Source organism: Watersipora subatra, chromosome 9 (genome assembly GCF_963576615.1).
Source record: "Watersipora subatra chromosome 9, tzWatSuba1.1, whole genome shotgun sequence".
NCBI lineage: Eukaryota > Metazoa > Bryozoa > Gymnolaemata > Cheilostomatida > Watersiporidae > Watersipora > Watersipora subatra.
In genome coordinates this window covers 54,846,384-54,871,391 of record NC_088716.1, presented here as the reverse complement: position 1 = coordinate 54,871,391, position 25,008 = coordinate 54,846,384, and the positions used below count along the sequence as shown (strand labels likewise).

The 25,008-nt window shown below is 36.2% G+C and overlaps 1 protein-coding gene across 2 annotated transcripts in view; it reads right to left on the bottom strand.

Moving 5' to 3' along the window:
• LOC137404651 (xaa-Pro aminopeptidase 1-like) overlaps positions 1-25,008 on the bottom strand; it is a 40,684-nt gene that overhangs the window by 2,200 nt on the left and 13,476 nt on the right. The window contains exons 4-17 of one of the 2 annotated variants that reach the window (XM_068090876.1): positions 21,472-21,582; positions 20,554-20,617; positions 18,512-18,709; positions 17,567-17,716; positions 15,294-15,389; positions 13,039-13,226; positions 9,968-10,090; positions 9,161-9,247; positions 5,626-5,738; positions 4,814-4,963; positions 2,768-2,828; positions 1,857-1,929; positions 1,349-1,453; positions 193-276 (exon numbers count right to left, since the gene is read on the bottom strand). In XM_068090876.1, the coding sequence (XP_067946977.1) occupies positions 193-276; positions 1,349-1,453; positions 1,857-1,929; positions 2,768-2,828; positions 4,814-4,963; positions 5,626-5,738; positions 9,161-9,247; positions 9,968-10,090; positions 13,039-13,226; positions 15,294-15,389; positions 17,567-17,716; positions 18,512-18,709; positions 20,554-20,617; positions 21,472-21,582 (1,603 nt within the window). Of the gene's footprint in view, positions 1-192; positions 277-304; positions 389-1,348; positions 1,454-1,856; positions 1,930-2,767; positions 2,829-4,813; positions 4,964-5,625; positions 5,739-9,160; positions 9,248-9,967; positions 10,091-13,038; positions 13,227-15,293; positions 15,390-17,566; positions 17,717-18,511; positions 18,710-20,553; positions 20,618-21,471; positions 21,583-25,008 lie in introns of both variants that reach the window. The other variant, XM_068090875.1, reaches the window with a different exon arrangement.

Genomic DNA, 25,008 nt, shown 5'->3' with positions numbered 1-25,008 from the left:
CTATACCATTGTACACATGCACCTAAAAAACTCATTGCAATGCAAGCTGGAGAGGATGCTAGCTAATACAGAATAACGTTTTCAAGTGAAGCTATGTCATGTGCTGTAGCATTGTAAAATACGGTAGATACAAACTCAAAAGATGCATAAGGAATGTACATGGTTTTGCAGTAAGCGAGCTAGCTTATTTACCATCTGAAAAGAACATGCCATCATAAATAGCACGTTCCTTGGACACGTAGTTAGACGCCTTTCTCAAGGCGACCCACGCAGGCCCTATAATCATATAACAAGTTTGACTAACCATCTGAGAAGAACATGCCATCATAAATTGCTCTCTCATCTGATACGGATGTCGAGGCTCTCTTTGGAGAAACTCTTGCAGGCCCTGTCACACACACACATGCTAGTTACACCTCGCATCCACAAATTTTTTTTGAATTGACTAGAGCCATAAAAATACAATTAGAGATGCTATTCAGATTGTAACGCAAAGCAAGTTTGCTTTTTTCTAAGCCGTATGTAAACAATGCAGACCAATACAACTAAACATGGCAACCACAAAAGATTTTGTAAATTGTTACTAATAGTACAAGTGGAGAAGCTTACACTTCTCGGACAATTGAATAGTGAAAGCACAAGCTCTGCCGAATGGTTAAACACCACAGGACTAACATATCCTTGTATTTACAGTGATTGGCTGAGATGGATTAATAAAATGTACAGGGAATAAAATTACTGCAACGGAAAGAAGCAGGAATTAATGACTGGTGGTTTTCATTTTTTATTTCCTTCCTCATTCACCATCAGCATCCTACTATCATTGGTAGAATAGGTTTAGGTTTGAGCTGGCAAATAGGAATGTTCTAGATTGTCAGAGATGAGAAACCAAGTAAAATACAATGCTCAGTATTAACTCCTCTGCTCCATAGTTCATTTATCGCTAAGCATTGGATCTTATATCAAAGTACAGCTTTCCGTTGTCATCCCCATATGCAGGAAGTTGTCCGTGTTGCCTTCAGCAATGAGCAACAATTTCTGACTGCTTCAAGGTAGGAAGATGACCATCAAAGAGACAAAGAAACAGATCAACAAATCTGATTTCTGCATGTATAAGTTTTTGGAGTTTTATACAGCTGATGAAAAATATCAAATTGCCATTTGGTACCACACTGTTTTGATCCTCGTAGTCGAGTTTAGCATGGCCTAATCAATTTTTTTGTAATCTGCTTCATTCAGTTAACAACTACTATCTAGATACAGTTGTATTTATGTGATTTACGTGAGCTACATGCATCTTAGATAATGCTTGACTATTGAATACTGGGTTATTACCCGAGTTTCTAACCTTCATGAACATTCAGAAACATGCCGATTCCGTGTCCAGTCCCATGACCGTAGTCTAGCCCGCGCTCCCATAAAGGGCGCCGAGCGAGACTATCTAAAGAGGATCCTGTTTAAACAAATAAAAATATGTCAGCTGCGGATGACAAAGAGTAAGATATTATCGCTTAACATACTATCTTTTTACATTACAATTAAACATTAGTTATATTAAAAAGCATATTTTAAAGCCTTGGTCCATACGAGTTAGTTTATAAGAGCTGATAACTCCACAATTAAATTTATTTCTCAAAGGTTGTGAAACCTGACTGTTGATGCTTTGTTTTTAGTGCAGAAACAAACTTTGGCTAAGTTCAAGTTTTTAGATTTCATTTATGCCATAACTTTAGCTTTAGTAAGAAGAATGCCAAAAAAGTCAGAATGTATAGGAAAGTGAAGTGTTGAGCTGATAGATTGTAAAATATTTGTCGATGACTAGATGTATAAGCTGCAAAAATGCATCTTTGGCTTACCTAAAGTAATGTTGGCTGGAAACTTTGCCATAGCCAGGTCAATGGCTCCAAGAAGCACCAAAGTGTAGGCCAACTACAGAATGACTTTAGAGCTATATATCGATGCCATAACACTGTATATGTTTGTAGCATACACAGAAAAATGGTAAATAAAATATCTTTATTTTACTGAAAGGTAAATAATGTACTAAGAATATAGTTAATTGATTATTAAAACCTATAGCCTGTGGGTGGTCTAATCTTGACCAATAAAACATTTTATAGTTGACCAATAGCTGTCAACCAATAACAACTGTCAACTGTTAACCAATAAACAAAATTTACTGTTAACTAACAAAGACAATTTAGTGTTGACCAATGAGGGCAACCCGCTGTTAACCAATAAAAATGAAACACTGTTACCAAAAAGGATTTATTACTATTTACTGTGAGTTGAGAAAGGCTGCCTATCGTTAACCAATAAGGGCTGTCTGCTGTTGATGATGACCTGATGACGGTAAATCTGAATTAAAGCGATGAACTACTTCACACTGCTGAATCTGATTCTTTATATCCAGTTAGACATGTAATTAAACAGCCTCTAAACCCTGACTCTACCGGTAGCAGTAATTCACCAGAATTACTCGAGCAGTGTTAGTTTACCAATACTGTTTAACCAGCAGTAGGTTCTCAGTACTAATTCACTTGCGACCATTCGATAGTAGTACATCACTAGGACCAGCTACCTATCAGTAAGAGTCCCACTTTGTCCCACGTTCGCTGATAGAATGATTGCGTTAAAATTTGAATGTGTTAAAGTTATAGGTTATATTTACATGAATATACACAGATTTGAAGAGAACCATGGCAAAATAAATGCACCGTTTTTTGCACTAAACAGATCTAGTAATATTATAGTTCATAAGCATTACCTTTTGAAAAGCAGTTGGCGTTCCAAAATGAAAGGTTCTCGTGATATCTGTCGTTCCATCGCTAAAACAATAAAATATTTTTTCATTTCATCACATTACTCATGCAGTGCTCCATTATGTTAGGCAGTTTAGGGCTTTTCAGTCTCAAATAGAATTATAAAGGCACAATTTGTCTGAACAGGAATATGAAACACATTTGCTTGCAAATGCTTTAGATTACTTGTAACAAGCACCTTATCCACCACTTCCTATAACATAATAGCAACATCCCAGATGACCTAGCAATAGCTGTGCGGTTACATAATAAAACCTTGACCTCGCAGAAGACTTAACAAATGCTCAAGTTTTGTTAGGTTATCTGCTAAGTTATCTTTAAGATCTTAACCAAGATCTTACAGATAACGTGGCAATGGCTTTGATGTTGCGTGATGAAACCAAAATCTTACAGATAACCTAGCAATGGCTGTGGTGTTGCGTAACGAAACCAAGATCTTACAGATAACCTTGCAATGGCTGTGGTGTTGTGTAATGAAACCAAGATCTTACAGATAACCTTGCAATGGCTGTGGTGTTGCGTAATGAAACCAAGATCTTACAGATGACCTAGCAATGGCTGTGGTGTTGTGTAATGAAACCAAGATCTTACAGATAACCTAGCAATGGCTGTGGTGTTGTGTAATGAAACCAAGATCTTACAGATAATTTAGCAATGGCTGTTGTGTTGTGTAATGAAACCAAGATCTTACAGATAACCTTGCAATGGCTGTGGTGTTGCGTAATGAAACCAAGATCTTACAGATAACCTAGTAATGGCTGTGGTGTTGCGTAACGAAACCAAAATCTTACAGATAACCTAGCAATGGCTGTGGTGTTGTGTAATGAAACCAAGATCTTACAGATAACCTTGCAATGGCTGTGGTGTTGCGTAATGAAACCAAGATCTTACAGATAATCTAGCAATGGCTGTGGTGTTGTGTAATGAAACCAAGATCTTACAGATAACCTAGCAATGGCTGTGGTGTTGCGTAATGAAACCAACATCTTACAGATAATCTAGCAATAGCTGTGGTGTTGTGTAATGAAACCAAGATCTTACAGATAATCTTGCAATGGCTGTGGTGTTGTGTAATGAAACCAAGATCTTACAGATAACCTAGCAATGGCTGTGGTGTTGTATAATGAAACCAAGATCTTACAGATAACCTAGCAATGGCTGTGGTAATGTGTAATGAAACCAACATCTTACAGATAATCTAGCAATGGCTGTGGTGTTGCGTAATGAAACCAAGATCTTACAGATAACCTAGCAATGGCTGTGGTGTTGTGTAATGAAACCAAGATCTTACAGATAATCTAGCAATAGCTGTGGTGTTGTGTAATGAAACCAAGATCTTACAGATAACCTAGCAATGGCTGTGGTGTTGTATAATGAAACCAAGATCTTACAGATAACCTAGCAATGGCTGTGGTAATGTGTAATGAAACCAACATCTTACAGATAACCTAGCAATGGCTGTGGTGTTGTGTAATGAAACCAAGATCTTACAGATAACCTAGCAATAGCTGTGGTGTTGTGTAATGAAACCAACATCTTACAGATAATCTAGCAATAGCTGTGGTGTTGTGTAATGAAACCAAGATCTTACAGATAACCTAGCAATGGCTGTGGTGTTGCGTAATGAAACCAAGATCTTACAGATAACCTAGCAATGGCTGTGGTGTTGTGTAATAAAACCAAGATCTTACAGATAATCTAGCAACGGCTGTGGTGTTGTGTAATGAAACCAAGATCTTACAGATAATCTTGCAATGGCTGTGGTGTTGTGTAATGAAACCAAGATCTTACAGATAACCTAGCAATGGCTGTGGTGTTGTGTAATGAAACCAACATCTTACAGATAACCTAGCAATGGCTGTGGTGTTGTGTAATGAAACCAAGATCTTACAGATAACCTAGCAATGGCTGTGGTGTTGTGTAATGAAACCAAGATCTTACAGATAACCTAGCAATGGCTGTGGTGTTGTGTAATGAAACAAAGATCTTACAGATATTGGCCACCAGAGTCGAGAAGCAGCATGTTATCCTTGTTGACAACTTTGTTCGTCAACTTAGTTGGTGTATAATGAATGTAAGCACCATTCTTGCCTGACCCAGCTATAGTTGTGAAACTCAATCCTTTGTTACCTGTCTGATTCCTGCAATGTTTTGTTATAACAGAATGTAACATGATGCGATGCAGTGGTGCAAAGATATAGAAAATACAAAAATACAAAGATAACAGTCTAAAGAGATACAGAAACGAAAAACTTTCGTAATACAAAGATACAGAGTTGCAAAGTTATGGTGATACCAAAGTACACTAAATAAAAATACAGAGGTAGGCCTACACTAAATGCTGAAGTACAGAGAAGTGGAGGTGTAAACATGCGAAGATGCAAAGATATATAGATGCGAAAATGCAGACATGTATTGGATAGAGGGTTGTAAGCATCTAAAAATGAGGATATATGGGGATGTAAGGGTGTAGAGATGTGCAGATGAGGAAACGCTGAGATGCAGAAGTCTGAAGACCTCAGCATACAGATATGCGGAGACAAGGAAACGCGGATATGTAGATAGGGAAAGAGACGAGGATGTGGAGACATGGCAATAAATAAATACGGGATAATATAAACATCTACAGATTTTGAGTTTATGCTAATCTATAGTTACCACCAAGAACCTTTTGCCCATTATTATTGATCAACTGATCGATTGGTCAAAGAACCGCTTTTGATTTGACAGATCAGGCGCTGACGCTGTCTCTAGCCTGTAAGATATTAGCTTAAACTTGAACTGATTCCTAAAAGTGTCTTACGTTCTTAGATTATCAATCTCTTCAGAAACTTTCAGCTCATCCCAGTCTTCTCCATCTTCTAACCCCTTTTCTAGTTTAGAGATGAACTGAACAATCACCGCTGAGTCTCGAATCTACAGAATAAAGCTTGCCTAGTCTCCCAGATGACATTGGGCCATCTGAGATTCCTCCCTAGCTTTCACCTACTTTCTATCTACCGATCTTTTTCAGATTTTTAGCAATTAAGATCTGGAATCATTTTTTGGTTTTGTTTATGAGTCTGTACAATGTTTGTGTTTATCATAGATGTTTGGTTGTGCATTAACGGAGTATCAAAATATCATGTTTGTTCCAAGTAAAATGAACGAGCAGCTTTTTTACTCTGTTTATACCTTAAACTGTTATTAAAACTGTATAAATTACTTTAGGCTAGAATATTATTTATTTCCAAACACTGCAAAAAAAGTGAGCTGCAGAACACAACAGAAAAAAACTGGGCATTGCTTTTTACATATAAAATTTAAATACAAAACAGAACCAGTGTTAGCTGCCAGTAAACTTACATCTAGCTGTATAAAGATTATTTTGATCTGGCAAATGTTTAAAAACAAATTATTAAAAATACAGCATTGAAAATTGTAGAAGATACCATAAATTAAAATATTACTTACGTTATTACCTAATCAACTACATCTATTAATTTGTGAGTTTTTGGTTTAGAAAAATTGACATTCAATATTATCTTAGCAAGTAGTCTTTGATGGCAAATCATCTAGTAAAGTTGAATAAAAGAATCTGGTATTTAAACTAAGAGTATGAATATAGCTCACGCATATATCTTATATCTGTATATATAATTCTCAAAGTCCGTCTGTGGATCCGTCTGTAGGTTTTCCGGCTACAGCTATTATTAGAACAGCTTAGCTAGACAACAATGCAGACTCAAAGTCATGGCCTACCGTCATTGGAAGCCTAACATTGTTAACTAGTTTAGTGGAGTTTTCCATTGGCAATATGCCAGGCTACTAGCTTGAAAGGTACAGTTGTTTGACAAAGTTTTAAAACCTTTACAGTTGTTTTTATTTTTCTCTTAATTTATTTCAACCACACGACACACTTCTCTCATGATATGTACTTTGAGAGTTATAATGGCAAATGTTGTTATATGTTAAATACAAATCAATTTTCTGTCCAAAGACTCTTCTATTACACCGGCAACGCCGGGTGGCACAGCTAGTATATATGCATTGTATAGCGAAAGAGAGAGAATATTTTAAGAACTGAATAACTAGCTGCTTGATTTGATGTCAACCATAGTCTATGCTGACCTTATATGTCTAATCATCAATCAGCATTCTACATGTATATATGTGCCTGAACTGTCAACTAAACGGAAGGTTGATTCTGTGAATCAGCTGAAGGAACTAAAGAATAGAAGTGTACAACCTGCCAGCTCTTGTCATACAAAGCTCAATTTAGATTGCATTACATTAAATAACTTATCGCATTTTTAATATTTACTTTATTTTTTACTAGTGGTTGGTTCAATCTTGCTTGAGTTGACAAAAAATGAAGTCATGTGACCACAAGACCTGAACTATTTACAACTACGGTGTACCCTCGAGGTACGATTACCCTGATATACGATTTTTTCACCTTACGAAGTGAAACATTGTGAGATCTTCACCTCGCTATACGAATTTTATTTCACCATATGATTGTGAGAAAAGTTTCGCCCGAGTTAAAATTTGGCGGTCGGTGTGCTCATAATGCACGTCGAAATAAAAAAAGACACCAAAACATAGTGTGCCGAAAACTTTGTTAGAACGTTTGGAAGAGACACGATGATCGACTTCTCTCATGTCAGAATTCCGCGTGGAAAATTTCGTGTAAAATACTCAAGGCAGAGGAAATATTCATTTGGAGCGTTATAATATCTTTTACTATAAACTTTTAGTCAGCATACGTATATAACTACGAGTATCTACATTTAATTCGTTAGCTATGGAATCTGAGACTGATACAAAACGAAGGAAAAATGATTTCTATGTCAAAAAAGTTGGATGTGGTAAATAAGAAGAAGGCACCCGTATTATTAATATAGTCAAGGAATATGATCGCAACCAATCAGCGTTTGCATTATTATTAAAACAAGAACTCCATTAAAGCAAGCACAAGAAGAAGCTTACGACTGAAGATTTGAAGGAGTTAAAAGGCCATGCACGCGATCAGCATTCAAAAGGAGCAACCAATTAGTAAGGGCGAAGAGGTAGAAGATACAGAAAACCCCCACATTGGCAGAAATATTTCAAGTGTTTAATTTACTGATGGGAAATGGTACATTAAAACAATACATGTATAATATATGTTATTCATCTCTTGTGTGGCATGTTTTTCATATTTTATACATTTTATTTGTTTCCTTTTGATTTTATGTCTTATTTTCTTGTTTAACCATGTCTTTGCAGATGGGCTTGTTATCTCCTATGTGAATACAATTCATCGTATGTATGTAACTCATATAACTAGCTACTCAAGATAGTTGATGCATTCACATTACTTTCTGAAACATGTTAAAGCCTTGTCCTTTAGTGTATAAATACGTACAAACTTTGTATGCATGGTTACATTGATTCTTGTGCACGTTTCATACAAGAAAAACTACTGTAGCACCTTCTCTGGATCCTTCTACAAGCGTTAGCTAGCTAGCAGTTTTCTGCATTGCACCAGCATTTTTTCTTTTAAATCAGAAGAAAAATTGGACAGGACTAAACAACTTTCTTTCGCCTGCTAAAAATTCCATTTCATTACGTATTAAATTAACCTTTAAGTGTACAGCAACATAATTAACATTGATACGTTTTTACCTCCTCTCTGCTTTATTCGCTACATGTACCAGCTAAAGTCACGTTACTCTAAAGGTATGTACGCCCTGTATAATAGTAAATAGAATTTCATTTTTCTTTTCGGTAGCCATTAAATGGTCAGGTGTGTGAGAGGCCACTTTCGATAACTGCGTCGCTCGACCTTTCTTATTGAATTCTGGTTGAAAAAGGTTTCAACCAGACTGAAAAGGTTTCAACCAGACTGAAAAAGGTTTCAATCAGACACGCTAAATTTTATAATGAAAGTGAAAACAGAAACTTATGAAGGATAAAATTTTGTGATAATAAGTTGAAATTCAGTAAACTAATTCAAAATACATACTAAAACATAAATTAACATACTATTTTGTTACTAATTTTCAATATATACCGCATTTTTATAAAATTTTGGATGATTTTTACCTTGCATTTTTCCATTGTATAATTACAATGGTTTCTATACCCCGACATACGATTTTTCCGCCATACGATGCCAGCCTTGGAACGGATTAACATTGTATTTCGAGGGTGCACTGTACTTTAATTCTCTCAGCTCAGTTATGACACGTTTGGTCACTCCTTAGATATATGGATTACTTCTGCTGAGACTCGCTTTCGCTGGAAGTTTCAGTTCATCTGCCGTGTGCCAACCGTTATGACTCTACTAAGTGAAAGAAACTATAGATACTTACATGTGCCCGTCTCATGCCATCCCTTTCAACAGGGTTCTTTATAGCCTTCATGAGCAGCAGAGGAGAGATCCCGTCCATGAGCCGCTTCTGTTCAAAGAGGAAATTTTAGATCGATATGCTTGGTGCAGTCATATTGTATAAGTGTAATACTGTACTACCTTAATATTGTAGTGCTGTAGTACTGCAGTACTGTAGCATTATTATAGTACTATAATAATTATTATGGTACTATAGTAGTTTAGTAGCATACTGCTGTCGTACTGTATTACTGTAGCACTGTAACAGTACTACAGTATTACAGTACTGCAGTACCCTAGTACTGTAGTACTGCAGTACTACAGTACTAGTACTGTAGTACTGCAGTACTACAGTACTAGTACTGTAGTACTGCAGTACTACATTACTAAGATACTGTACTGTGGTACTGGGGTACTGCAGTACCCTAGTACTGTAATATTGTGGTGCTGGTACTGTGGTATTAGAGTATGATAACAATAAACTACTTGAAAAGGTCGTTGGTATTTCTAATAATTGACTGATATGAAACCAGTTATTGATGCAATTTTAGAGCCCATTGTTGAGCCCTTCAATGAACCGGTCATTGAACTAGTAGCTGAACCAGTCGTTGAACCAGTCACTGAACTGATCGCTGAACCAGTTATTACACCAGTTAAAACTTGAATCTGTTATGTCACAGCTTGCTAATATCTCTTACAAGTCTCGAAAGTGCATATTCTAAGTCTTAACTGAGACGAACATCCTTCATGAAGAGGAATTCTGATTAATTAGAAATCCTTAGAAACATACCGGATTGGTGAGCAGTGATGAGATGTGATAGTTAGTGCTGTCGCTTATCCAAATCGTATCATTTATTTTGGTTTGGTCATTGAAGGCTTGCACTGCATTATCTACTTCATCATAATCAAGAATCTACAAGTTTTATAATCAATATTTTTGATTATAACATAAGGAAGAAATGCATAATTTGCATTTACATAATATGCATTATGTACTGATGAACGGCATTCTTCAATTGTTAGGGTTATTAGAAAGGTGTGGACTAGAGGCTAGATATAGCCACCTGCTAGGGTGTGGACTATAGACTAGATATGGCCACCTGCTAAGGTGTGGACTAAAGACTAGATATAGCCACCTGCTAGGGTGTGGACTAGAGACTAGATATGGCCACCTGCTAGGGTGTGGACTAAAGACTAGATATGGCCACCTGCTAGGGTGTGAACTATAGACTAGATATGGTCACCTGCTAGGGTGTGGACTAGAGACCAGATATGGCCACCTGCTAGGGTGTGAACTATAGACTAGATATAGCCACCTGCTAGGGTGTAAACTATAGACTAGATATAGCCACCTGCTAGGGTGTGAACTATAGACTAGATATAGCCACCTGCTAGGGTGTGAACTATAGACTAGATATGGCCACCTGCTAGGGTGTGAACTATAGACTAGATATAGCCACCTGCTAGGGTGTGGACTAAAGACTAGATATGGTCACCTGCTAGGGTGTAAACTATAGACTAGATATGGCCACCTGCTAGGGTGTGAACTATAGACTAGATATAGCCACCTGCTAGGGTGTGGGCTAGAGACTAGATATGGCCACCTGCTAGGGTGTGGACTAGAGACTAGATATGGCCTCCTGCTAGGGTGTGAACTATAGACTAGATATAATCTTTATGCTGGGAAAAAAATTAGATCGAACTGTAAAATAGGAAAAGGCATAAACGAGTCTACACATTGTGTTGGATCAGAGAGTTGGACAGCAGTGTTAAAAGCATTTAAAAATGCATCAACTGAAAAATAGTGGAGAGTGAGCTGTCTATCAAATAAATTGATTTCGATCAATTTATTTCAAGTTACCTTCCGCTTGCGTTGGCTATGCTTCAAACCTGTTTTATGAGCCAAACATGATTAACAGCCAGTAAATGCTCTGTAAACTTCACTGTTTCCATCTGTGGATCAACAAGCTGTCATATTACTGTCAGACTGTTGCACCAGCTTGAATAGAATAAAATAATTATTTGATCCATATCACTAAAGGTAGGGCGAACACTAGCGCATTTTCATGTATTAGGTAGTGCTTGACATTTTTGCTTGCTGTTTGGTCATGAATGGCCTTGAGAATGTATTTTAGACAAAACCTGGATCCTGCCGAAAGAAGCTTTTTTGATTCTAAATAAAAACTCAGACAATCTAAAATAACATAATGCTGCTGTGAATAAAAATTAGTTTTTGAATGAAAATAGTAAAAATAATTACTAAAAACACATAACTTACATCACATGCATAGTAATAAAATTTGTTTGTGTAAATATAAAGGAAAAAGTATTTTGTTATTGTCTGATGCCTGAAAGCTGATGGTGCAAGGCTGATACTGGTACATACTAGCCTTTCCTGACCCCTCTCATGGGCCTCCAGCTGGTTCAAGCCTTTGCTTTAAGCTCCAATGATTGTTGATGCTCGTTTCACAATGCTTTTTACACCCCACTATTTCTTAACAACACTTGCATTGATTTTATGTTCGTTAACGATATTTTACATTTAAAACTATTAGCAAATATCCTTCTTTTTTTTGTTATGAGCCCAAAAGGATTGCATTGAAGCGTTATACTTTTTATAGGTAATGTTTAAAACAAATCGAGCTCACGATATATGACCGATGCTAAAGTGTTCCAAACTAACAACGTTATGTAATACATAACCCATGATTCATGATGCCCATGTCATCAGAAGCACATGCAGAACATGTCAGCATTCACAAGAATGTTGGACATTAGACTCATAGCAGGGGCGGATCTAATGTGGTGCATATGGTGCAAATGCACCACCATAAATATGGCAAAAAATTTAAAAAAAAAGAAGATTTAAAATCCATCAAGAATTGAGTAAACGACAATTCATTTCACTGAGAACTTTCTTTAGGAGGAAATGAACAAAAACGGCCTAGTAGAGCTCGTTATAACAAACCAGTTTAAATAACATTGACCTGAATATATTTAGCTTATAAACAAATGAGAGTGGTCCCAATAAACATCCCTAATTGAGCCACAACTTTCTCAAAAGAAGTACTACAAGCAATTTTAAAAGCAAAATGTCTCAAAAGAAAGGTCAAGAACGAACTTTGGATCATTTTTTTCGACGACAAAACAACAATTCAAAAAGGTATGCCCTAATATATCTGTTTTATAATAGCATCGTTATGTAGCTAATACCGTACTACGAAACTTTTTTTATGGTAGTTTGCAGAACTGATGGCTAATTTCTGCACAGCCAAACCAAATGGCTGTTGAGGTTTTGTGATTGATTTAGTCTTGATTTTATTTTATTGCCTAAATGTTTGTTAACTTTCTGTATACATGTAATCTTGATATACATAGTATAAGGAACATTATAAAACACCAATTTAATTAATCATCTCTAATGTCAATTTTTACCTCTAAACTTGCTGTTTGCTGCAAATAAATGATTACACTTTTTTGGGCTCAAACACACCTCTCCTTCATTCTAAGATGCCTAAATTTCAAAAGTTCCGCTAGCGCGGCGACAGGTAAAGGGGTCGCCCCGCGCACCCTCTCCCACTCTAGATATATTACACAAATTTTGCACCACACTTTTTTTCCTAGACCCGCCCCTGTATAGACTGTGCAGCCAATCTTCGTTACATAGGTCATGAACTGCTGAGCAACTCGTGAATTTCTCGTAGTTGGTCAACACTATAACAGGATGGGAAAATCCTCCATTGATTTCATATCATTAATTTATCTTCTACTTTGGCATTAGCTATATTTGCATTTCCGCTGATCAGCTCTACTCACTGTCTGTACCAATACAGATTAACATTCATCAGATAAAACTCTCACCTTCACGCAATTTGCGGATGAGCAGCTGCCATCATCGGCTGATTGTAGATGTCCTGCAATACTTGCTCGTCTAGTAGCAGCACTGCGCAGGTAGAGTTTGGGGGACGTTGTTGTCTCCTTTTCAACTATTGCGTATGCAAAGAACACCGGATTGTAGTCTATGTCACTGCCTCTCAAATTGAACAGCCCTGTATAGCAACCAAAGCCTGTCTTTTTCAACACCTGTGAGCTTGAATAATGCACAGATTTCTAGACACGATTAATGATTAATGTACTTATTTCTCAATCTCATGTGCTCAGTTTGTTGTCAGCGCTGAAAGCATAATATGCTTTCAGCGCATATATATGTATGTATATGTATGTATATACATGCATATACATGTACATTGTATAATATATATTATACATGTATATGCTTAGTCTAATACGGCCTCCAAGTTTATCTTCAACTCTTCTCAATACAATTTAAACAAAAATGAGTTTTGTGCCAATTAGAAAACTTAGAAATTAGTCTTTAAAATTGACGCAATTTAATTACCTGCGAGTGTACAGTTGTTCATTATTAGCACTATCAGTACCTGCAGCCTGTTGAAAGTAAAAATTGTGAAAGTTCATCTTCAACTCTCCTTGGTAGAATTGAAACAAAAATGACATATTTGTACCTGCCAGAAATCTTACAGACTGAAGTTTGTAATAATAGACACACATACATAGATACATACATTAGAGGAATACCAGTGTTGCACGGATAACAAAAATGTTCTTGCACAGAAAATTTAATTTTAATCAACATATACAACACTTGTGTTCTAACTTTTAAATGAAGGCATTGATTTATTTCTTTGTGTGTCCGGCCAATGTATGGTTCAAATATAAAACAGATTAGTGGAAAACAGTTTCCTATGCTACACATTCGTACAAGATTTAAAACAGCTTATAAACAGTGGCAGGTAATGTAGTCGCCATTGGCTAAGTTTCTTTACCCAATGACTTTGAGTAATCAAGCTAGTTTATCAGTGTAGTTAAGCTAGTGTTCATCAGTCTGAAGCCAGCATTTGCAAAAAAGATTAAGTAATGATTTTTCATGCAATCACGATCTTTAAGCGTGCTGCTTGTGTTAAGCGGGTATGTATATATATATATATATATATACTCGCTACCTGTCGTCTGTCGTCTGTCGTCTGTCGTCTGTCGTCTGTCGTCTGTCGTCTGTCGTCTGTCGTCTGTCGTCTGTCGTCTGTCGTCTGTCGTCTGTCGTCTGTCGTCTGTCGTCTGTCGTCTGTCGTCTGTCGTCTGTCGTCTGTCGTCTGTCGTCTGTCGTCTGTCGTCTGTCGTCTGTCGTCTGTCGTCTGTCGTCTGTCGTCTGTCGTCTGTCGTCTGTCGTCTGTCGTCTGTCGTCTGTCGTCTGTCGTCTGTCGTCTGTCGTCTGTCGTCTGTCGTCTGTCGTCTGTCGTCTGTCGTCTGTCGTCTGTCGTCTGTCGTCTGTCGTCTGTCGTCTGTCGTCTGTCGTCTGTCGTCTGTCGTCTGTCGTCTGTCGTCTGTCGAGTTATAGCAATAAAGTTTTAAGAAACAAAAATCCCGCTTTGCACTGGACTTGAACTCGGAACCTGCAGTTCTACGGAGAGGCGTGCCTATCCACTACACCAAATGGTTTACTCATTATATAATACCTGCAAATCACAGTGCTCTTGGCTTCACATCCATGAACCCGAACGCGCAGGCTCGATTCCTGTGACGTGCAATCTTTTTCCCGGCGCTCTTCGCTGGCTTCCGACAGATTGCGTGCCACAATCATTGGTCGTGTGCCATGAACAAAACTTTGCCTTATATATATTACATAATTACATCCTATGTTACATAACTACATTTTACATTTTATAATTGGATAATTATAAAAATTACATCCTAAGATAGGATATTCGAATGCAACTAAGTTTTTTAACATTTTCATTTGTAGATTGTTAATTGCTGCTAGTACAGTAAGCAGTTGATTACAACATGTTATATATTTTTAAACTGTGGGTCGTAGACTTTCTGACAGGCTCAAACAAGCCATCTTTGATTTAGCTGTGTGAATTAGAGGTCATGGTCAACTCATAGGCTACAGGTACTAAAGGTGTTATACAAGAGACTAGTTTAATGGAGGCTCAGAGCAAGGAGATGTAGTCTAGAATTACTATACTTATTCCATAGGCTAAATGTCCGTTGCTGTGGCGAGTCAATCTGAAACTTATAATTAAGTTAAAAGCACGTACACGCAACTTCATCAAGAGCAGAAACCACTAGTGCCTCGGCTTTGGAATCCTTCAGCTTGTTTCTTAAGTCAGCTATTTTTTGCTGCCATGTTCTGCCTGAAAAGTTGTATGAAATCCTCATCACCAGTGAAAAAGTAACTTGACCATTAAGATATTGAACATATCAGATGTAGATAATGGTATGGTATACTTGAATAGGTCAATACTAAGATCGATACATGAGTATATTAAAGGTTGACTTGCAACAAAATTCACATTACAGTTATTTGGTATCAAAAGATTCACCATTTCTTACTCTGTTGTGTTGTAAGTGCCAAATACAGTCAAACATGGATAACTCGAACTTCACGGGACCGATCGAAAATGTTCGAATTATCAGAGCGTTCAAGTTATCAGAGCACTGTCACAAGTCCATGTATTTACTTATTTATTAGTAGATACATGTACATATACAAACTATAATATAAATCAAAAGCACAAATGGCTTGTTTCAAATTAAATGCTTCTAATGTAAAGTTTAAAACGTTTTTATCAAAAAGTATAGAGATTTTCCTATCACTTGAGATTGGTTTGTTGTTCGAGGTGATGTTATTGCCAGGACGCTTTTTTAGATTGACATTGGCAAAACTTGATCGTTGCTGAAATGCTCAAAAGAAAAGACATCTTTTTCTTTTGAGCGTTCCCCTTACCCACAATCAATTTTGCCGATTTTTCTTGAAGTTTATGCAAAGATTACCTCACTTTACCTTGCTTCCGAAGGGCGATCGCTAAGCGGATGTTTGGTATAAATCAAATTTCACCAAACCTTTAGAAAAGTCGTTGACGAAAATATTTTGCCGATGGTGGTAATAACGACGCTTATGAATTACGAAAAGTTGAGGTTTACCTCTGTGGCTTGGAATAAAGTGATTTTCTAAAGCGATAACAACCGTTTCGGTAGCCGTTGGGCAAAAAACAGTTTGAGTTAACAGTGTTGAGTTCGAGTTATCTATAGCAATTTATCATTACGTGGGAGCGGACCAAAGAAACCGTTCGAGTTAACCATGTGTTCGAGCTATCCGTGGGCGAGTTATCCATGTTTGACTGTATGTGGAAATGTGATTACAAGATCTTAAAAGCTCAAAAACGAAAAGCCGCCGTAGATTGGAATCTTTTTATTTCGATGGCGTAGCCATGAAATTTGGTTATCGTCTTGTCACGTTGCTCTCACGTGAATTGATAGGCCAATACATAGCTCAATATAAAACTTATCTTATCGTAGCACTAGTTTGTGACAAACACTTCGGGTTTTACCGAAGACCCCGTATCAAATATAGATGCTTGCTACTTTACAGTTTTGTTTCGGCCTGGTCTAATTGGTAAGTCGTAATCTGATCATGTGACCCAATACTTCGCAAATAATTTTTGCAGCACTTTTCGATTATCACAGGTGACCAACAGGCTCGTCATGATTATCAGACAATGATATGTACTCCTTCGAGCTAAGGTTAAAAAGTTCAATGAATTTTTACGATAAGTTATAAGATGTCACTGCTAAAAGTGACAGCATTACAATGACGTTAAAACAGACGCGTAAGAACAATAGACATGGTTTTATTGAATGCGTTAGGTATATTTGTGAAAATATTTTGACGAATAAGGTTACATGAAAGTGTAAACAGAAACCATCTCTCACAAATGCGTCACATTTGAGCCGTTTTGGAAAGAGAATCCAAACTACGGCGGTCTCGCGTGGCTGCGATTAACTGTTCGCTTTTGAGCTTTTAAGAGCTTGTAATCACATTTCCACATATTTGGCACCTACAACACAACAGAGTAAGACATGGTGAATTTTATGATACCAAATAACTGTAATGTGAATTTTGTTGCAAGTCAACCTTTAAGTAATATTTGAATTAAAGTTGAGATCTAGATAGAGTAAGTCAAAATTTAGAGATAGTAAGTGTAACTTACTATCTCTAAGAGTTAAAGAGTTAAAGTTAGGATCAAGATAAAAGTAAGTTGTACTTGAAGGAGTTAAAACTGAGATCTAGATACTAGTAGATTATGCTTGGGTGGGTACAAGTTTTTAACTATAGCAGTCGATTCTATGTAAAGTTTAGAGTGAGTTCTACTAAAAACACTCTATGTGTCTATAGAACAACATTTAAAAACCAGAAATACATTGCACTGATCTGTTTTTGCAAAAACATTCAAAACAGTTTATTTATTTATTAATTAACTATTTTACATTAGGCCTACACTGAATGAAACATCCAGTTTGGCTCTAATACCTGCATATGTTATATTCAATTGATAAACTTCATTGTTTGAAGCCGCATCCCGCCCTCCTAAGTCATTCCAAACAGTTCCTACCAGATCTGATGTTTTTTGCATTACCAATCCCTTTCTTCCAAAAGTTTCTTCATATAATTTCCAGCTTCCTGTAAACAGGAGGCGTTAATAAACTTCTCTAGATGTATAACAATGATAACAGGCAATATGTAGAGGCTATCTAGAAACAGCAGACTCATCTAGCAAGTAATTACTAAAAACTACATTGAGATGAGCTATTTAGATGCACTAGTTACTTCACATATACTAAGGTCTATGAAATAAACTAGTCTCCTCTGTTTGAAAACTAAAATTCTCATATACAACATTGTTACTAATTGTGAATTTAGTGAATAGCCATATATTATATATTAAATTGATCTTCATTTTGTTCCGATTTCAAATATGTCAACTGACCAGCTGTAAAATTGTGTTTTGTAATGCTTATATAGACTAAATTTAGAACACTTCATTTTTAATGCACACTTTGTACTAAAATATTTCGTTTGTTTCTGGTGTTCTGCAAAACAAATTATTTAGCAATGCTTACAAGATTAGATTTTGCAAACAAAGAATTTATTATGTATAAATTTTAGAAAAGAAATCTCATGAAACCTGGTGATACGTAATCCAATCAATTTTAATACATCCGTCTGAGAAACTGCATCTAATCCGATTTGGGTGCATTCTACAAATTATTTGATAGCATATTCTATATTTTTGTGATGAATCCACAAGATTTTAAATCTAGAAGTATACAATTTATGTTTGTTTACAAGGAGGAAAGGCGGGAGCAACACATTATAAATAAGTTTGCGAAATTTGTTCAAGGAACAAAGTGGGTCCAGTTTATTTGCACACCGCTGTACATATTTGACAATCAGCATTTAGTCTCTTATTCTTACTAGTAGATATAACTTTAGCATCTGCCCCAATAGATTTGTCCGATGGCACATTCTCTACGATCCACTTAGTTAGTGATGGTACGTCCTTCTCTCCACTTCTCATCAGCTTCCAGTTACAATCTAACTCATCAGCAGCTTGGAGGAAATATCTGCCATCGGTCCACAAAAGTTGATCATCCATGGTCACGAGTGCAGTTCCTGAATATTAGTTAAATGTCTTAACAAGTAACCTGATATTGTATACACATTCCTCTGTTCTTTAAATATGTGCACAGAAAGGGCAAGAGCTAGGCTTTAGATTGTAGAATTAAACCTGCCAAGATCTGCAACATCTGTCATTACATGTTGCACCTGCCAAGACCTGTTACGCCTGTCATAACCTGTTGCAACTGCCATGACCTGCAACATTTGCCATTACATGTTGCACCTGCCATGACCTGTTATGCCAGTCATAACCCGTTGCACCTGCCTCTGTTAAAGGTTTACTTGCAACAAAATTCACATTACAGTTATTTGGTATTCAAAGATTCACCATGGTGAAAAATATGTGGAAATGTGATTACAAGCTCTTAAAAGCTCAATAACGAACAGCTAATCGACGCCATTGCAAAACCGCCGTAGATTGAAATCAGTTTATTTCTTTGACATAGTCATTACATTTGGTTATTGTTTTGTCACGTGATATTCTCATGTAAATTGAAAGGCCAATAAAAGGCTCAATATAAAACATTTTATAGCACTAGTTTATGACAAACACTTCGGGTTTTACCGAAAAGGCCATATCAAATATAAATGCTCACTACTTTAGAGTTTTGTTTCAGCTTGGTCGAATCGTCTAGTCGTAATCTGATCATGTGACCCATACTTCCTGCCAAACAGTGCGAATAACATCTGCAGTATTTTTCGACTATCACAGGTGACCAACAGGCGCCTCTTGTTTATCAAAGGATGATATGCACTCCTTCGAAGTAAGGTTAAAAAGTTAAACAAATTTTTGCGATAGGTTTTGAGATATCAGTGCTCAAAGTGACAGCATTACAATGATGATGAAACAGACGCGTAAGGGCAACAGACACGGTTTTATTGAATGTGTGAAGCATATTTGTGAAAATATTTCGACTGATGAGGTTGCATGAAAGTGTAAACAGAAGCCATCGTGTTCATCTACATCCCATTTGAGCCGTTTTGCAAAGGAATTCCGATCTACGGGGTTTTTGTGATGGGTGTGATTATATGTTTGTTTTTGAGCTTTTAAGAGCTTGTAATCACATTTCCACATATTCTGCACCTACAACACAGCAGAGTAAGACATGGTGAATCTTTTGGTACTAAATAACTATCATGTGAATTTTGTTGCATATCAACCTTTAAGTCAGACCAGCGAATATGACTCAGCTCAAACTTCGTGTCGTCTGAGTTTAGTTGATAATAGTCAACTGTCAACAGTTAACTCAGTAACAATATTTTAAGTTCTAAAATAAAAAGTCACGTTCTATGTCATTAGTATCACATTTAAAATTTTGTGGTTTGATTTTTGAGGTTGTGATTTGTAACTAAAGCAAAACTCAAAGTAACTTTCAAAATTTGAAGAAAATATTTTTTATTTTCTTCAAATGGAAGTAATTTAAAAATTGTAATAGTCATTGGAGAAGTTTCCTTTTGGCTGTTCTTCATAGTATCCATCATTGCTTTGCTCAATGGGAACAAGTATTGCACATCGAGAGAGAGAAAAATCAAAGTAGAAACTTTTAACTATCTACAGAAAGTTAAGCATTAATGTTTAAAACACAATTCCTTACAATCGTTATCACTCTAATAGAGTGATAACTCTAATTGCAGTATCACTCTAATAGAGTGATACTGCAATTTTTGTGACACAACACAAAAATATGTTTAAAAAATTTTTAAATGAGAGAAGACAACTCTCCAAAAATTATATGCTAATTAATAGGAGCAAATTAATGCAAGCAGATGAATATTTTATGGATTTATCATGTATTGTGATTGCTTTGTAAGATATGATAGACACAATTTTTACAAACCTGCAGATCCAGAAAACCCAGTAATGAAAGCTCTTTTTTTATCATGCTCTCCAACGTATTCATTCTACAATACCACCAGCAGCGTTCATATTTATTTCTAGCTCCACTGTGTTTATGTTGAAACGTCGCTATGCAGCTTTAGAACACTTTCATACCCTCAGCATTGAAGTAGCTTTTTTTGTTCTTGAAACATTTATAATTACAAGTACTTTGGCTTTGCATAGAACACTCGGTTAGTAATTTTCGTTCTGGAGTAAAAGAAGTAAATGTATTTTGACTCTCTAAAGACAAGGATAGTAGATTTTCATCAAAAACTTTAATCTTTTTTATAAACCATTGTTCATATTATTCAGTTTGAACCATTATTTTCTGTTTCAGTCTAACATTTGCTTGACAATTTTAGTTCTATAAATAGGTACAAGCTTTTGCGCAGTTGAAGAAGCCTCTCACAGGAAATCATCTTTACAAAAGAATTATATTTATTAAAGAGCTATGAGGCAGACGCTCTCTACAACTGTCATAGGGTTGATTTTGTTAATATATAGAATCATATAGAATAACATAATAATTTGAATTACTGAACATCTAAAGCAACTCAAAAGCACTGTCCTTTGCATGGCAAATGTTTCAGTGACAGTCTTTAAGTTAGTTAAACTTTTGCAGTAGAGCTGATACACATCCTTGAAAAAACAATATCTTAGTTTGAATATTAGGCTAACAACTTTAATAAGTTTCAGAAAAGTTTGAATTAATTAAGTAAAAACAACATCTAGTGTCTTTGAATTGATTTCTATTGCAGCACGCAAACAGACAAAACTGTACTAAACAGACATTTAAGATAAACTCGCTAGTCATGTACATAGCATTTGCAAAAGATGTCACCGGTATCAATATCTTCTTTAACAAATAAACAACTACCTGGTGGTCATCAGCAGTGGGAATGATGAGGGCATACACTCCTTCTGACTGCATGGCAGTCCTGAGCTTCTGCACCCTCGCAGTTGTATTAACTCGTGTAGCTGGTACATCCTACAAGGTACAGTAACTAGAGGTGTCCAATTAATTGGTACATATTCAACTTCTAGACTGAGATACAATGCCTGGCTTATTCATTTGAATATTGAAAGAAACTAAAATTAATAAAGAAAAGAGGAAACATGTTATCTAGACGGGCTTCAAGAATAAATTAAATGGTTTATCAAATAATAAAATTAAAAGGTTGCGTTTGCTAGCTGTGACAAAATAAAATAAAGTAGCCAGTTTGATTAGGTGAAGTTGAATTTTTTATGTTCCATGTCAAAATATATGCTGTTTCAGTTGGCACCAATACAAATCTACACGTTGGCCTAAAAAGTATGTTGCTTCCAACAGGAACCATTAGGCTATAATCATGCTTGTGATGGCTGCTTAGGTCTTACACGAAATCAATTTAAACAGTAAATTGTGCAATGGGAATTAAGACCAAGATCATTCAGCTTGCATTACAGTTTAATGACCTCAGCAAACCCAATCTTTTCTCCAAGCGGAGTAGCTTTTATCTACAATAGTCAAGCAATCTTGCGTAATGGAACTTAGTGATTAATAACCAGATTTCTAAAGTGCCTGACATAGAGGTTATGATGAATTTAATAACAGTTCAAATAAAACAGAAAGCCATTAGCCTAAAAACATAGAATTATGACTAACAACAAACATTGCTGAACCAGCTTGTTGTTTCCCTAAAGCCACAGCTTCACAATCAAGTGTCATTCTTCGCTTATAAATTGTAATTTAAGCCTAGTTTATAATTTTATAGAATTCATGATTCTTATGTAAAAATACAATAGATAGAAATAAGCAAAAGAGAAACACTTTACTCTGTAGATTTCTATACATCAGACAGCACCAGTAAAGTTTCAAGCTCTTCTATAAAACTTGCGTGAGTGTCTAGCAGACCCCAACCGCTGCACCCATAAACTTAATCTAACAAATATTATTTCTCACAAACATCTATTCAATAATCTAGTTATGGCGCCATCAGCAGGGCTAGTGTTACAGTCATACAGAGATAAGGGGTGCTTATAGCGGTCAAAGTGCTTAAGGAGTTGTCTATACGTACACTGAAAAGATACCAATGAGAAAATGTCTAACAAATATTTTTTTATAAGCGTTTGTTTAGTTCTGTGTATTCATAAAGTTGGAATTATTCTCTCTATGTCACTTGTGGTCACTGTGGCAATTACTCTATCGACAACCCATAAATAAATCCAAAAAAAATTTGCGATATGCTGAACATGTTTGCTATAATAAAACAAGTGTTCGGTTATTATAGCCTAAAACGTTAAAATATTCATAACGGTCGCAGGCCAAAGAATTTACTGATGCATTCTCACGCATGCACTTATTCAATACAAATGGACTCACCCAATTTGATAAAAACTACCAAAATCTTTTTTACAAATGTGAGGTATTTGTGTTTGGAATTCAAATGTCTCCAAATCACACGACCCCGGTTAAGTAGAAAATCAATAGGTTCAACATTTACTAAGGCTATTATCGCTATTGCTACTCTGTTCAACAGAAAATTAAGCAAATAGTAAAAAAGTTACATTTTTCTATGCCCCTTCTCTTTTCATAAAAGTTCCTTACCCTTTTACATAAGCATAATACACCCCACTTGCTTGAACATGCTACAAGCCCTATATATTATTTTGCCACACCCTGGGTACACCCCTTTTATATGTACATGCTACACACCTTGACAAGAATATGCTATACCTGCTTTATATGAACAGGCTACATCTCTACTATATAAGCATGAAAACACCCTTTACATGCATATTCCATATTCCCTTTATATGAATACACTACACCCCTTTTACATGAATATTCCATATCCCCTTTTATATGAATACGCTACACCCCTTTTACATGAATATTCCATACCCCCTTTTATATGCATATGCTACACCCCTTTTACATGAATAATCCATATCCCCTTTTATATGAATACGCTACACCCCTTTTACATGAATATTCCATACCCCCTTTTATATGCATATGCTACACCCCTTTTACATGAATATTCCATACCCCCTTTTATATGCATATGCTACACCCCTTTTACATGAATAATCCATATCCCCTTTTATATGAATACGCTACACCCCTTTTACATGAATAATCCATATCCCCTTTTATATGAATACGCTACACCCCTTTTACATGAATATTCCATACCCCCTTCCATATGAATACACCACACTTCTTTTACATTTATATGCTAAATATCCTCTATATCATGCCTCTCTCCATAAAACGGCCACAGTTCCTTTACATGAAATTTATGAGAAGTTTTATCCATTGAAAATCTAAAAAGAAATACCCGAGAAATGACGCTACAGATAAAAACTTCTTCAAAAATTGGCATAGTGAATCTTATTATGAGTAAAAGAGCATCACTCCCTAATCGTCTTCTTTGCCCGGTGCTATAGTACCATAGGTTAGGATAGAGCTGCAGTATTTGTTTTATTCTATTGATGTAATCTGATGGCGGCAGGTTGATGCGAGAAAAAACAAGATTATAGTTTTTGCATGAGAATAGTTATCAACAATCTTACATGTATTACTCAACACAAATGTCTCAGCCGGAGCACCATGATTAATAAGAAATGCTAATTGATTGATAAGGAATGTTGGTTGATAAGGAATATTTGCAAAAATCATCAGCATTTTGTTTACTGACATAAATGTATTTACAATTTGCCAAAGGTCAGTAGGTCACCTACCCTTGCAATCGTTGCCAATATGTTTATGATAAATTATGTTTATTGCTTGACAGAAATGCAGATTAGACTGATAAGGCAAAAGAAACTATATACAAACTAAATCTCCTATTTTACTACACTTTGCACCGAGTTTGACTGCTGAGTTTTAAATTTGTACAACAGCTAACTCATGTGTCATTCCTTATTTTCAAAACTGATGTTAGGATGAAAAAGTTATTGTAGAAAGTCTAAACTACTGTTTCTACGTCAGGGTCTATGTCAGGGTCTATGTCAGGGTCTATGTCAGGGTCTATGTCAAAGTCTATGTCAGGGTCTATGTCAAAGTCTATGTCAAAGTCTATGTCAGGGTCTATGTCAGGGTCTATGTCAGGGTCTATGTCAGGGTCTATGTCAGGGTCTATGTCAGGGTCTATGTCAGGGTCTATGTCAGGGTCTATGTCAGGGTCTATGTCAGGGTCTATGTCAGGGTCTATGTCAAAGTCTATGTCAGGGTCTATGTCAAAGTCTATGTCAGGGTCTATGTCAGGGTCTATGTCAGGGTCTATGTCAGGGTCTATGTCAGGGTCTATGTCAGGGTCTATGTCAGGGTCTATGTCAGGGTCTATGTCAGGGTCTATGTCAGGGTCTATGTCAGCGTCTATGTCAGGGTCTATGTCAGGGTCTATGTCAGGGTCTATGTCAGGGTTAT